This window comes from Asparagus officinalis, chromosome 3 (assembly GCF_001876935.1).
Source record: "Asparagus officinalis chromosome 3, Aspof.V1, whole genome shotgun sequence".
NCBI lineage: Eukaryota > Viridiplantae > Streptophyta > Magnoliopsida > Asparagales > Asparagaceae > Asparagus > Asparagus officinalis.
In genome coordinates, this window is record NC_033796.1 from 49,376,743 (window position 1) to 49,392,682 (window position 15,940).

The 15,940-nt window shown below is 36.7% G+C and overlaps 1 protein-coding gene across 2 annotated transcripts in view; it reads left to right on the forward strand.

Annotated features, from left to right (window-relative positions):
* The window catches only part of LOC109834064 (cactin), a 15,990-nt gene extending 7,721 nt beyond the window's left edge, over positions 1–8,269 (forward strand). The window contains exons 8-13 of one of the 2 annotated variants that reach the window (XM_020401960.1): positions 2,542–2,826; positions 5,031–5,169; positions 5,254–5,396; positions 6,645–6,818; positions 7,507–7,770; positions 7,863–8,269. In XM_020401960.1, coding sequence (XP_020257549.1) covers positions 2,542–2,826; positions 5,031–5,169; positions 5,254–5,396; positions 6,645–6,818; positions 7,507–7,770; positions 7,863–7,982 — 1,125 coding nt within the window. In that variant the 3' untranslated portion in view covers positions 7,983–8,269. Of the gene's footprint in view, positions 1–2,541; positions 2,827–5,030; positions 5,397–6,644; positions 6,819–7,506; positions 7,771–7,862 lie in introns of both variants that reach the window. The other variant, XM_020401959.1, reaches the window with a different exon arrangement.

The following is a 15,940-nucleotide window of genomic DNA, read 5'->3' on the forward strand; positions in this document are numbered from 1 at the left end:
CACCTCTTCTGATCCACCGCCCCCTGAAGTCCTAACCGACGCCCTCAGCCACTGCATCCCCCATTGTAGTTCGCACCCCTTCCCCCCTCGCCGTTCGCACCCATTGTCGAACAGACCCGCCACCGCTTTGATTCTGTCCCCTCTCTTTCAGACCGAAGAAACACAGAGAAGAAGGGGTAACTTGGATTTGACCCATTGTTCAGACCCCACACCAGGTTTAAGTGAACCTGATCTCAAGTTCAGATCCAACCCGTACTACTTAGATCCATTGGAGTCCGGTTCAAGTTCGATTCGAATCCGATTCGAACCTCGATTCAGCAGTCCTTTGGTGCATGGCCAATCCTGAAGCCGAAGACGCTTAGTTCGTGATTGATCCAGAGATCGGCGTAGTTGATTTACAGCTTTCTCAGTGGTTCGACTATAAGCCGTTCGAGACCGTAGATAGATACGTTGAACGTGTGACTCATCAGATTGCCGATAGCGTGGAGAGTCGTTTGGGGATTAGCTCGTGGCACCAACGTTTCCATCCAGACACACCGCTTCACACTAATTACGTAGCTCTCGGAGGAGAACTCACGCCACTCAGATTCAGAGTCGGTACACAGCCTCCAGAGGTCCCTCCCGTCGAACCAGTTGAAGGTTTAATTTTCTTTCGACCTAGTATTTTCGGAACCACTATTGCGTGCATGCTATTATCAATTTTAATATCGATTGTTGTGCTGTATTCCGTTTGATTAGTGAGCGAGCGATTCTGTTGCCAAGTATATTTACTGATCTAAATATTACGAGTCGAACTGTATTAAGAGAACAAATTATTACATTTATTATCTGAATAATTTACAAAGGTCTGAACTTAGTACATTTGCACTTTTGCTTAAAAACCATCGAAAGCTTCACTTTCTTCTTGAGCTTCCTGCCTAGATTGATCACTGATTTGGTGAAACATTGTCATCGCTGATCTTCATATCTGCACCCCATTGTTTTGTATCAAAAACCCTTTTGATGTGGTACCATCCACATAAGTTCAAATCTTTTTGTATTTGTTAAAGGCTAGGATAAGACCCCAAAAACAAAGTGAGAATGTAAAAAATTATATCCCTCACCCCTCAGTGAATCATTGGAATTATCTTGCAGTGGCTTTAGAACTTTTGAAAGCATGCTTTTGCTTATCTTTTCCCCTTCTACATGCATAGTCGTGAGGTTGTTTTTGCTTTGCAAAAAAAGGGAGGAAAAAAATGAAGTAAAAAGAAGAAATAATGCTGAATATCACTGTGAAATAGAACACAGAATCTCAAGCATCAATAAGAAATTCTAGCATCTGATATTATATCTGTGTTTAGCGGTAACATGCACTTGTTCATGCTATGTATAATATCCTTTATGTATTACTAGTATATCCGTATGTGAAAATGCACGTGCAAATTATATTGAACTTCAATCTAAATAGTTCTTGCCTTCTTGGTCATGCATGTTAATTGTGTTATAATCGGTTCATGTGTATCTCTAACAGTCTAGGAATAAAACACGTGCATAATGCATATGATTAAAATAGTAAGAATTACCAAAAAAGTATGTTTATCTTTTATGCATCGAAAAATTATTATTGTATCCTCCATTTTAACATGATGAATGAAATTGAGCTTAAAATGCATATAGTAGTTTACTGAGCATTATTTATAATATGCCGCTACCTAACTTTCATTGTGTTATATCATGATTTTCTTACATTATATGATTTTAAAAAAAGGTCATGTGTGAAATTGTAAATTTGAGAAGGAGATGGAGGAACGAGAGTAGTGAAACCTTCTAAAGGAGGGAATGAAATTTAAATTTGAAATAGAGATGAAGGAATTGAAAATTGAAGGCAATGGAACCTTCGGGGCGGTTTGGGGGGGGGGGGGTGTGATGGTGTATGAAACCCACCAATAATAAGATGGTTGACAATGACCAAATCAGCCTTCAACTATAATTACCCCTCCAGTCTTTGAAAAGATACTGGAAAATTACCCATTCCTAACACTTTTCCTTACCTCACAAAATTCTGAGTAGTAATATTTGAAATACAGAGAAGTAATGAAATTTGAAAGTAATGGAACTCTTCTAGAGGGGGGGGGCGGTGCGTTAAACCACACCAATAATAAGATGTTGACAAATGACCAAATTGCCCTCATCCTTTAATAAAATTACCCTCTATATTTTGAAAAATTGAAGGAACAATTACCCATTCCTTCACACTTGCCTACCCTCACAAAGATTTTCATAGAACAGTATAGATTATGAGCAACAAAGATTTTCATAGAATAGTATAGATTATGAGCACCATTGAGTTATAATTATCATTGTTAACCAAATCTTCCAATGTTCCCTAGTATATCTTATTCGAGTCTCCTCATCTATTATAGCTTATTTTAGTGTGAGATAAACGTTTCGTTCATATTATTTTCTTTCTCTGCTCCATGTCTTCTGGAATATTATTATGTCTCCTTATGCCATAGCTTTCTAAAGCAGCCATTTTGTTTTTTGTTTTTTTAAATACAACAGGCTATGATGGTAGTTTGTAACTGGGAGCTTGGTGAAGCTAGGAAAAGGGATGCAATAGACCGAGCTCGGGTACGTGGTGAAGAACCTCCGGCAGATATTCTTGCGGAAGAAAGGGGTTTACACTCGACCATAGAAGCGGATGTGAAGAACCTTCTGAATGGGAAAACATCCACTGAGTTGGAAACCTTGCGAAGACAGATTGAATCACAGATGCGTTCAGGAACTGCCAAGGTTGTTGAATACTGGGAAGCTATTTTGAAACGGCTTCAAATATACAAAGCGAAGGTATTTCATGCTTTATCACCTTCATGCATGTTTTCAATTTTTGATAAACTGATATGTAGTTCGGCACTTATGCATACTGCTAATTTTGTAGGTGTTATCATAATCCTACTCACAAGTTTATACTGTAAATTTAGCTTGCATGTGTAGATTAGGTTTCAGTGTACTAATTCATCTTTTCCTGCATTTGGTAAGTAATGGTTTTTTTTCATATGGGCATTTTACACGTTTAATCATCATATATCTCTCACAAACTGCATATCTGTAGACTCTGTACTTAGGTATATTGGGTTCATCTAGCATGTATTTATAAAGTCAGATTAGTGTGTTAAAACTAAAACTACCAAACTGAAGTTTTTCAATTGCAAGACATACACATGTGGCTGTGTTACTGCATATGCATTTTTTGGAATATTCTAAATCAACAGGGCACTAGTGCTCATATTTACTTTGATATTTTCTGGAGCTTGGTAGGGATGTTTTGACACAACTTCTGAACTGGTCAGAATTCCAGAAATAGAAATTATCAGGAAGTTTGGTAGTGCACTTTATGCTTTTTAGGCTCATTATCCGGTAGGGAATCTGCTAGTGCAGTTTATGCTTATACGACCAAGGTTCAGCTCTCAAAAATTCCCTTAAGAGTTAATGCAGTACAGTAAAAGAGGGAAGTTTAAATGATACTCGCTTAAGTGGTATCCTAGGCATTTGGTTGGGACTGGAACTTAATCAGGCTTCAAAGTACCTTTTTAATGGCCCTTGCTTCTGTTGATTGTTGAAGAACATCTGCTTAAGGTGGTTAGATGCAAATATAGATGTAACATCCAGTTGTGGACAACTCATGGGCTTCATTGCTAACTACATGTTAGAATGATTCTACAGGAAAATTTTAACTGTTCTTATTTCATTATCTACAAAGAAGGCGAAGAGGGAGAAATCTTAGAAAACAAATCACTGAAAGAAAACAGAGAAGAGGACAAAGCAGAAATGACCTTAAAAGGCAGGCAAATATTAAAAAAAAACAAACAAAGGAAAAGGGTATAAAAAAGAAAACATAGACAAGAAGGAAAGCAAAAGAGATTATGGAGGGAAAAACCAAAGGCGAAAGAAGGAAAGGAATGAGAGACAAAGGCAAAAATAAATTTATACAGATATGTAAATATATGTGCTCTCCAGTCAGTTATGGATTAGATTAGCGAACATATCGAAGAAAGAGATGGAACAATGTGTTCGGTTTGAGATTAAACTTGCTGCCAATTTATTTACCCTTATTTCAGTTTCTTCTTTCGGAGCACAAGCCTATAACTGTATAATATTATTTTGTTAGATGGTGAAATTTGGTTGTCACCTATATTGACTTCGAATATTTGCTTCTAAGAGAGAGGAGATGTGGGGGAAAAGGAGGAGGCAGAAGAAGAAGAAAAGGTTGACAACAGACAACAGTCAACCGCTTAAGCAGGCTTAAGCGGAGCGGTCAGCACAATCAAAATACCTAGTCAGTTGCTTTTCAGAATAGCGATATTAGACTTAAATAAGTGTTAGATGAACATATTCATAAAGTGATATATTTGATGACAAACGACTTTTAACTGCTTTGCTTAAAGTATAAGAAAATATTCTGCAAGTTAAATTACCAAAGGCATACCATACATTTGTGTGTACACCTCAGTTCAGTTAAAGAAGATGTTGCAAATTATTGTACAACCAACATTGTAAATTGTAGCGGAAGATCCTGAGCATATGGAACATTAAGTTGTTATTGACGAGCTCATAGACAGAGAGAGTGGATTTATAGTTCATGATCTAGTATGCTTTCTTTAGAGAAAGACAAACGTATAATGTGAGACTTTCATAAAATTTGCGAGCTTTGGGTTGTTTGTCTTCAGTTGTATTTGTATTTTGTATGTCTTGTCCATGTCTTAGAAAATATCAGAAGATATATTATTCAGCATATTTAACAGGATACTGTATTAATAGAATTGATACCTTACTCTAGGGACAAATCGTAAAGCCAAGAGATATATGGGGGTTTGTAATGTTTAATTCAGAATTATGTGATATTTGTATTTTACCATTAAATTTGCTTAGCTGAAACAGCTCACAGTATAGGCAAAACATTGAATTATGTGCTTGAACGACATTGCATATGTTAGTCTCGGAGTGGAATAAAAATAACAGAACAATGATCAATTAAACTTTTGTAAATTCAGGCTCGTCTGAAGGAAATTCATGCTGATCTGTTGAGAAAGCACCTGCAACATCTGGAGAAGCCAGTAGATACTGAGCAGGACTTGGAATCAGACAAGGAAATAAAGACTGCAGAAGAAGATGTAACACATGAAGTGGATGGTATCCGTTTTGCTGTTCACGTGCTCTCTTATGTAATAGATTTCATTTATAGTATCTTCACCTATAGTTCCATTTTCTGTGTAGATGGTCAACAATTTTCACCTGAGCTCATTACAGAAGAACCAATGCCTGAGCCAGAGGAAGAACCAGGCTCTTTTTCCCCTCAGCTCTTGCATGCTGATCAAGATGAAGAAGCAATCGATCCTGAAGTGGATCAGGCCGAGCTGGTAACTGATCTCATCTAATATTTTTGTTTATCTTTATGCAGACATATGTTTTTGCAGCATTATAACTTAGTTAGCTATCCAACAGGGCACATGTCATCTCAAACTTTTTGTAGCAAGTATTTAGTAAAACTTCATTGGGAAATGAGTCATCTGGCACTACTAGTATTTCCTGCGATTGAGCTTTGTTGAACTGATAATCTTTCTCTTTATACTTATGGTACTATAGGCGATAATAGCAGATTTTTAGATGCATGTACCATAAATTTCAATGAGGAATGTTCCTCATCAGCATAATAAATTAATAACTATTCCTGGGTAATAAGAAAGGGTAATTATAATGAAACCCTCTCAAATTTTGACCATTATTTCAACAAAGAGGGATGCTCCTCATCATCATAATAACTGTTCTGGTGAAATATAAAAGGGCAGTGACTATGGAACCCTCTCTAATTTTGATCACTTATTAGGAAACATTCTACTGTTAGGCAACCTCCACTGTTAATTTATTGTTAACTTCTCTTTAAAAGAGCATGTGCAGGTCATATGCATATTTATTTATTTCTCTATCTCTTCTTCCTCTTAACAAACTTTCCCTTTTTTGCGGTGCTTATGTTCGTTTGTACTTTTCGTCTAGCATATGTATTATATATGACTAACAAAATTTCTTTTCTTTGAGAACTAGAATGAATAACATACTCCATTGCAGTTGAAAACATTCATAAATAACATAGAAAGCATGAAAGTTTTACAAATCCTCCTCCTATAAGTCAATTTTGTAAAAGAAAAGATAATAAATTGTTCTAAGCTTTTCTTTTCTCCCATTTGCTGACATTTCCAACTTGCAGTTCTATTTCTTTTCTTTTTTCCCTTTGTTTTGTTTCATTAATCTCTGAGGTGAAAGTAAATAGTAACGTGGCTTTGCGTAAGTTATTGTCCTCTTAAGATAAATTGGTTTTCTGAACTAGCAGCCTTACTGTATCAACTAACTTCGCATTGAAATAAAAAAAAGGGTAACTTTGCATTGCATTCTACTACAACAGGGGAGATTGTTTTCTGATTTCAAACCATTATAATATTTGCATTGTGCTTGAATCTGAGCTTAATATAGTTCTTTTTTGACTTTTGACTGTAGGAGCAACTTATAATTTTATTTCAAGTTTCAGCACATTAAGGCCTAACCAGTTGGTTGAGTTTTGTTCTTTTCTGTAATCTGTAAAGTAACTCTGTTGTTAATGCACCAATTAACAGGATAAAAAGCGTGAGGCTGTTATGTTAGAACATCAACGAAGGGTTCAAGAAGCAATGGCAGCCAAATCCAATGTGCCTGATGAGTTGGAAGTGAAAGCAATGAAAGCAATGGGGGCTTTGGAGGAAGGTGATGCAGTGCTTGGTTCTGGTGCTGAAGTAAATCTAGATTCACAGGTGCATATCTTCTCCACTCTCATATTATTCCTCCATTTATTTTTTTGTTTATTCGATCCAAAAAAATTCTCACTTTAAGAATCAGGTCATTTCAAATTAGATGAGATTTTAACTGTGTTTTTAATTACCTGAAGCTGCAAATTGGAAACTTAGTATCAATTTGTCTCTTGCTGCCATTGCAACTTTTTGGCGACTCCAGCTGTAAAAATAAGTCATTTTTTGTGAAAGACTTTTTAATCAATTTGGCTTTTTTTTTTGCAAAATTTGATCCTTTCTTCTGATTTCAGTTGTAAAAATATTACAGATACCACTAAACATACGACTGCACTTGTAACTGTGATTGTCTTTTGCAAATTGCTATTGCAGTTAGAATTGCATGTGACAACAATATCCATTCTGCTGTCCCTTATCTTTTCAAGCAATGCTAACTATACTACAACTATTATACTATTTCGGTATTGCAAGATTCAAAATCAATTGAAGTATAGTCATTGCGAACAGTACATGAATCAATACATCTACTTTAAAATATGATTCTTGTAGAAGTAAATGCACACGGGGCCGCTTGCAATTCACAAGAAAAGGTCCTACAGACTTATGCCTTTTATTATCAAAGTAGTATATCATTTGTACCGCATTTATCATTTCTATTTGATGATGCTGAGCATGCCATGCTTTGCTTTCACAGGTGTACTGGTGGCATGACAAATACCGTCCGAGAAAGCCAAAGTACTTCAATCGTGTTCACACTGGATACGAGTGGAATAAATACAATCAAACTCATTATGATCATGACAACCCGCCACCTAAGATTGTTCAGGGCTACAAGTTCAATATATTTTACCCTGATCTCGTCGATAAATCAAAAGCTCCAATATACACTATAGAGAAGGATGGAAATGGAGAAACATGCATCATAAGGTTTCATGCCGGGCCTCCTTATGAGGATATTGTAAGTTTCACTTCTTAAACATTAGACATGTTTCCCTTCCTTTTTTTTTGAATGTTTATATTGACGGGTCTTTTTTTTTGTGTGTATATCAGGCTTTTAGAATTGTAAACAAGGAGTGGGAATACTCGCACAAGAAGGGTTTCAAGTGCACCTTTGAGCGAGGAATTCTGCATGTTTACTTCAATTTCAAGAGATACCGATACCGGAGGTAATCTACACTAGTGAACTGGAGATAGAAGAAGCCCATGAGTTGAAATTTTCAGAGGGGATTGTTACGGAATTAGTGTTCTAAAAAATGCTTCTGTTTTCATAATGTGGGAATCACTGCTTTGGCGCCAAGAGCCTGGGTTCAATCTTGTACAACACCGATATATTGGGGGCATACACTGGCATCAATACTTTTGTCCATACGATTGTAATATACGAACGGAACATTAATGTGGACAATGCGATAAAATGAAATCGATTCATGACTTTGACGAAACATTTTGCTTCTTTCTGCACCGGTGCTTTTCGTTCCCAATGGATACTGATGCTGGGTAGTGAAGTTATCGGAGGAGTCTATGAATAGAAAAGATTGGATTTGCTATTTGCTATTTTTTCTTAATCTTTTATCGTGTATGTGCGAAGTTGAAGTCACCAGACTCTCAAGTTTATTGGTCATTAATTGATTTGAATAAGTGTGCTAATTGAATCGTATGCGCCGATGTCCAGGCTATCGCTCAAGCGTTTAAGCTCATTGGACCCTCATCTTGCCTTGTCAAACTTATCAACCAAGATTGTGGAGCTAAATGCTTTACAAGTTGGATTGAACTAAAGCTTTCATCCTACTGAATGTATTGTAAATTGTATATACGCTTATTTGTCATATATAAAAATTTTGGTTCAAAGAGAGAGCTGATTTGAACTAATCTGAACAGAACTTCTAAAAGGAAAGAGTCGTTTCTTATCAAAGTCATTGACTTGAAATTATTGAAGGCTCGTATTATGCTATAATTAGAATCTCATCTATTTGTTATTTACTTTTACTAATTATTAAAGGAAGATAGTTTTTTCGTTACACCCCTTGGTCACACTCTCTAGCAACCCAAGCACGTCCTTCCATCTTCAATTTCTTTTAAAAAAGGAATTTGTAACAGGCACAATTAGTAAACACTAAAATAACACTCACGAATCGCACGATCTCGGAACTTCCCACCATAAATAATCACCGAAATCACGCGCCGCCCCCCCCCGCCCCCCCCCCCCCGCCATTATTTTTTAATATTATGAATTAGTCCCTCAAATCATTGAACATACTAATAGATCCCTCAAATCTTAAACTGTTTTGAATTAGTCCCTCAAACCACTGGAAGTGCAATTAAGTTCCTCATATTTAAGTTATTTGCAAATTAGTCCCTCCAACTGAGAGGAAAAGTAGCAGTTGGAGGGATTAACAAGTAAAATCTATTGCTACGGACTATTATTGTATTACATAACTTAATTCTCATAGGTTATTTTAAATTAATCCTTCTAAATGCTGCTTCTTTTTTCAAATTTAGTGAATAATTTGGAAATAACTTAAATATTTGGAGGAATTAATAGCAATTTCAATAATTTGAGGGACTAGTTCATACTAGCTTAAGATTTGACATTAGAGGGAGCTAATATCAATTTCGACTATGTAGGGGACTGATTGAGAATGTGAAAGGTTTAAAAAACTAATAGGAAAGGAAAAAAAAGAAAAAAAAAACAGGAACAAATCTCTAAACCCCTCTAAAACTTCGCCATCATATCCTAACTGCCATAGTGTATGTTATTTACAGATTATATAGGGTTAGTTGACGAAACTAGAAGATGTATAATTTCTAGAGTAGAAAGATGGAGACAAGCTCTTGAATCTAAAAGTTTTAGAATTAGTAGAACAAAAACAGAAATATATGGAGTGCAATTTTACTAAAACTAAGAAAAGAAAGAAAAACCTATAATGCGTATTAATAGTCTAAAAGTAATCATTTTCTCTATTTATGATCAATCATTAGGCATGATGGTGAGATAGATGATGATATTGTACATCGAATCAAATCGAGATGGTTGAAATGGAGGAGTGCCTCGGGAGTCTTATGTGATCGTAAAATATCAATGAAACTAAAGAAAAAAAATTATATAGGACAGTTATAAGACCAACTATGCTTTATGGGTATTAGTGTTGGGCAATTAAGAAATAACATGTGTAAAAAATGAGTGTAGCAGAAATGAGATTTTGCGATGGTTTTATGGGTATACGTTAAAAGATATGATAAGAAATGAGTGCATTCGTAGCAAATTAGATGTTGCTCCTATTTGAGGTCAAAATGAGAGAGAATATATTAAGATAGTTTGTCATGTACAACAGAGACCGCTTAGTGCACTGATTAGAAAAAATAATAATATTATAGTTAATGGGGATAGGAGATCGAAAAGTAGACCCAAAATGACTTGGTTGGAAACCGTTAGGAAGGATATGATTATGACTAACTTTAATGAGGAGATGACCCATAACAGAATGAAATAGAAGAACATGATTCATGTAGCCGACCCCAAACATTTGGGATAGAGGCTTTGTTGTTGTAGTAGTAGTAGTAGTTAATTTCTGTTGTGTCTATTAGTTTAAAGTTTACCTTCTGTAGATTAAATGAGCGCATTTAGACACTTTATGGGAAATTTGTTATTTTATTTATTTGATACTTATTATGTCAATTAGTGATGCGTTTCAAACAATACTGGCAACTAGAGCTATAAAAATAATTCCTTTTTTAAAAAGACTTTCAAGCAATTTGTCTAAAGTCTTTTTTTCCCCCCGCAAAAACGTGATTCTTCTCCAACTTCAGTTATAAAAGAACAACGGATATTACTGCCACAGTTATATATTACTGAAACATAAAACTACAACTATACAATTGTGATTTCCTTTTGCTAGTTGCTACTGCAGTTAAAATTACACTGTCCAGTGGGCCATAATATTGATTGATCGAAATACCTAGCGATTCGGGTCGTTGCAAACAGTGCAAAATCAATACATCGAATTTAATTAAGACACGACTTCTTTAAAAGTAAATGCACAAGGACCTAGCTTTCAATTCGTGAGGAAAGATCTGACGTGATTTTTCTTTAAAAAGTTGTAGTATCTTTAGCATTAATCCTATTTGATGATGCTGATTCATGAGGAAAGATCGTTTGGGCAGTATATTTCACGCTGATCTCGTCGGTAAATCGAAAGCCCCACCACACGCTATAGAGGAGGATGGTGGGGGAATAGCGAAAAATGTGCTGTAAGTTTTCATGCTAGGGGCCTCCTTAATTAGGAGGATGTTGTTGTTAGCTATGTTGTTTGAGGAAAGACAATTTTTGCCTTTGTGAATAGTCCCACGTTGGAAATTGAGATGAACAGTAAGGGGTTTATATTGGAACACCTCTTATTGGGCTTTGAGTAATGCTTTGGGTTTTGTATCGGGTGGGCTTTGCATAACAAACACACGCGCGCGCGGCGCGTACGCACGCCTAGCCGCACGCGTACGTGTTTTTTTTATTCCTCCAAGCCTTCTTATCTGCACGTTTTACACGTTTTGACTCGGTCACGCAACGGCTGCGAAGATCATGCGGGGGTTACGCGATTGAGGAGAACGTGCGCAGATTGTTAGCAACGTCTCTGGGTTTGTAAACCCTATAAAAAAAGGGCTGATCAGTTTGAGGAAAACATAGAAAAAAAATTATTCTCTTCCTCTTAAAACCGAGCTCTCTCTCTCCTTCTAAAATTCTCGGCTACAGTTCAATTGGTTTTGTTTCTGGGTAACATTCTTTATCTGAGCAGAAGCTCTGCCACTCTCGCCCGAGTACAGAGGCCGACTGAATTCTGGGGGTTTTTACCGCTAGGAGAGAGAGGACCATCTATGCCAGGGCAATAGCGGGTTTTTAATCTTCTAGGACAGTGTTTACACGACTGCTCCCGATCAGACCAGAATTTCTAATTCTTTATTTTTAGATTTTTTATGCTACTAATTTTTATTTTTGACAGCAATCTAGAAGATTAAATATTATAGCTGTTGATTTATTAAATCAGAAATAGTTTTATTTATAATTAATTGCTTTTAGTCCTGTTAATTCAAAAGGAAATTTTTTACTGTTCATTGAATTTCACTGTTCATTAAAATTTTTTATCTGAAATCATTAATTGTAATTCCTTTAATTACTTGTTTGCTTATCTATTAATTAATATTATTAAGTAGTTACTGAAAAAAAGAAAAAAGTTATTGTTCACAGGAAAAAAAATTTGTTGCTTTAATTAATATTGTTTATTTGTTGTTGTTTAACTAGAAAAAAAATCAGTTATTGCTTAAATTATTTTCTGTATTAGAATCATATTATTCTAATTTATTGTTCAAATTTATTAATCAAAGTCAAGTATCTGGTCTAGTGGTATTAACAAAAACATTTATTCGATCATATTCCAAATACCCAGACTAGTAAACTTCAATCGGACTTATGGCTAACTCTGATCATTCAAAGAGTGTCAAACCTGAGAAGTTCACCGGATTTAACTACAAACGGTGAGCTAATCAGATGAGATACTGCCTCACCACCCTAGGTCTCCTAACTGCCATAGACACTCCCGGGTCTTCTTCTAGTGGTTCTCAACCCTTGATTCCCGATCCTGAACAACCTGATCCTTCCACTTCTAGCTCTGGTGCTAACTCTTTTTCTAGCTCTATGAAACCAGAAGAAATCAACTATCACTATTGCCATAGGATTCTTAGTGCACTTGAGGACAACCTTTATGACATATATTATGAGTTCAAAAGTGCTAAAGACCTATGGAATGCTCTTGAAGCAGAATATGACCTATGATGATGCTGGAATTCTGCATTTCACCTCCTCTTCCTTTAACTAGTCTGCTGTCCGTGCAAAGCACGGGTTTTTTTTTTTTTTTTGCTACAGTAATCCCGCCTTTTTAACATCTCCTGTTTTGAATTTTCTGGGAATGCTACAGTATCCCGCTCTGCTACAGTACCTTTTAAATGCTACAGTATGCCCGTGTGCTACAGTGATATTTTTTTTATTAATTATCTGCTACAGTAATAATGCTATAGTAAATCTACTGTAGCATGAACAGCGACTCTCTGGTTCTCCCTTTTGTATAAAGGAATAGATAAGTTCACGATGGTTGATGAAAAACCCATTAATGAACAAATTCATGAATTCCAAGATTTTCTCCGTCATCTCCAATCAAAGGGAAACTCTTTTACTAATGACTTTAAAGTTTCATGTTTGATTGATAAACTCCCTCTCTCCTGGTCTAGATTTGCTGGAGATTTTCGACATAAGTAAGGAGATCTAACATTAACTGAAACCCTTAAGGCTATTCGAATTAAAGACCAGCATAGGCAAAATACCAAACCCAAGTCTGAAATGAAAGGTAAAGTGAACTTGATAGAGGATTGTAATACCCCAACCCTTGAGAGGGTGATGTGATTAGTATTGATAGATTTGATTGGAATACTCATACCACCAAGATGCATCTTCTTTTTGGGAACCCAATTCTTAGAAACTCCAAAGTTAAGCGTGCTTGGCCTGGAGAAATTCTAGGATGGGTGACCCCCTGGGAAGTTTTCCAGGGAACACGTGAGTGAGGACAAAAACGTATTGAAAAGACATGTGGTGGTTTGTGAGGCCAGTCCATCAGGTCTAGTAGCGTACCGACTCCGAGATTCCGGGGCGGGGCGTCACAAGGATAAGCCTAAATCTAGAAATTTTAAACCGAAAGGGAAGAAATTCAAGAAAAAACATCAGTCCTTCAACAAATGATCTTCCAAATCCAATCCCAACTCTTTCAGCCATAAGTCTGATGGAAAATTCTGCTATGTCTATGGTAGAACCAACCACCTGGCTCTTAACTGTTTCTATCGGAAGAAGGAACCGGTCAAACCTGCTCCTAAAGGAAATGGATCCAACAAAGTTAACATGATTAAAGAGAATCCAAATTCCTTCAGGTTAGCCTCTTCATCCTATCTTGTAAATTCTCTTACTTCTTCTACTGACTGGTACTTGGATTCCAAAGCTAATATTCATGTTTGCAATGATTGCTCTTAGTTTTCAAATTATCAGGAATCACGTGGATGAAGCATAAGCTTAGCAAATGACTCCACTAAGAAAATAATGGGAAGTGGATGCATAAAGCTCACCAAGACCTCTGGGAAAGCTCTGAATCTGCAAGACGTTCATCATGTTCCTTCTCTCCGCTGCAACCTGATTAGTGAATCTCTTCTTCTTAGAGCTGGATATAGGATTGTAAAAGAATATAAGAATATAATATTTGTGATTACAAAGAACAATGTATTCATAGGAAAAAGTTTTACTTGTAATGGCCTTTCAAGCTCAATGTAATCAATTCCAGTTCTAATGAAATTTCTGAGTCTTCTGTTGCACAAATTGTTGAATCTTGTGATGTTTGGCACGGACGACTTGGACATGTCAATTTCCAAACCTTCAGAGAATGATTAAATTGAACCTTATTCCTAAATCATCTTATGAGTCGGTTTATTGTGAGCATGACCTTTAACGCTCAACCCGCTTTGCTCAATAGATGATGATGTATTGTGTGTGTTTTCATCAATACCTGGTTCAAGGGACCTAATTCAAGGCCTAGTCCATTATGTCCCTCAGGTGGTGATGAACTCACTAAGAAAAAGTTCAAAGCCAAAAGCTAGCTCTCCCGAATTCATGATACGAAAGGTTGCCCAACCTATATTGTTTTATGATTTATTGATTTATTTATTGATTTTTGAGTTTTTAGTCAAATATTGCCTTTTTTTTTGGGGGGGGGGGGGGGACTGTTAGCTATGTTGTTTAAGAACATGCAAATTTTACCTTTGTGAATATTTCCAATTGGAAATTAAGATGAATAGTAAGAGGTTTACATTGGAACACCTCTTATTGGGCTTTGAGTAATGTTTTGGGTTTTGTATTGAGTGGGCTTCGCATAACACATGCGCGCGCGCACACTCACGCACGCCATGCCGCAACGCGCGACGCGCTCCGCCGCACGCGCACATGTTTTTTTATTTCTCCAAGCCTTCTTATCTGTACGTTTTACACGTTTTGACTTGGTCACACAACGGCTGCGGAGATCATGCGGGGGTTACGCGATTGAGGAGAACGTGCACGGATTGTTAGCAACGTCTTTGGGTTTGTAAACCCTATAAATATAGGGCTGATTAGTTCGAGGAAAACACACAAAAAAATTTTCTTCTCTTCCTCTTAAAACCGAGCTCTCTCTCTCTCTCTCTCTCTCTCTCTCTCTCTCTCTCTCTCTCTCCTTCTAAAATTCTCGGCTACAGTTCAATTGGTTTTGTTTTAGGGCAACATTCTTCATCTGAGCAGAAGCACTGCCACTCTCGCCCGAGTTCAGAGGCCGGCCAAATTCCGGTGATTTTTACCGTTGGGGGAGAGAGGACCATCTGTGTCAGGGCGATAGGCGGGTCTTCAATCTTCTAGGACAGTGTTTACATGACTGCTCCTGACCAGTCCAGAATTTCTAATTTTTTATTTTCGGATTTTTTATGCTAATAATTTTCATTTTTGACAGCAGTTGTAAGTTCTAGTTTTCTTAAATATTTGATATGTGTTCCCTATATCTTTGTTTTTAATGCGTATTTTGACAGTGCGTTTTTGTATATCAGGCTTTTAGAATTGTGAACAAAAGTGGGAGTATTGGCACAAGCAGAAGCCTTCCAAGTGTACCTTTGAGCGTGAAATTTCGCCTACACTTCAAATCTCAAGATATACAGGTACAGCTATATACGGGAGGTAATCAACGAGTGTAGTCTGGAGATGGAAGAAGTCCAAAGCCTTTGAGCGTGGAATTTCACATATTTACTTCAATTTCAAGAGAGAATCAAATGGATTCATGAGTTGACAAAGCATATTGGTTCCCTTACATCAATACTTTGCATGCCCTTTAGATACTGATGATGGGTAGCGAAGTTATCGAAGTCTATGAAGAATAAAGAAGATTAGATTTTTCTCATTCTGCATTTCTTGCATGTGCATAGGTGTATCAGTGGACTTTATGAAATCGTGTGAGCCGAGGCGTAGGTTACCAAGTGGGGGCCACTTTCCCTATATGTGTGAGGTGTTCTCGTGAACACCCAAACAG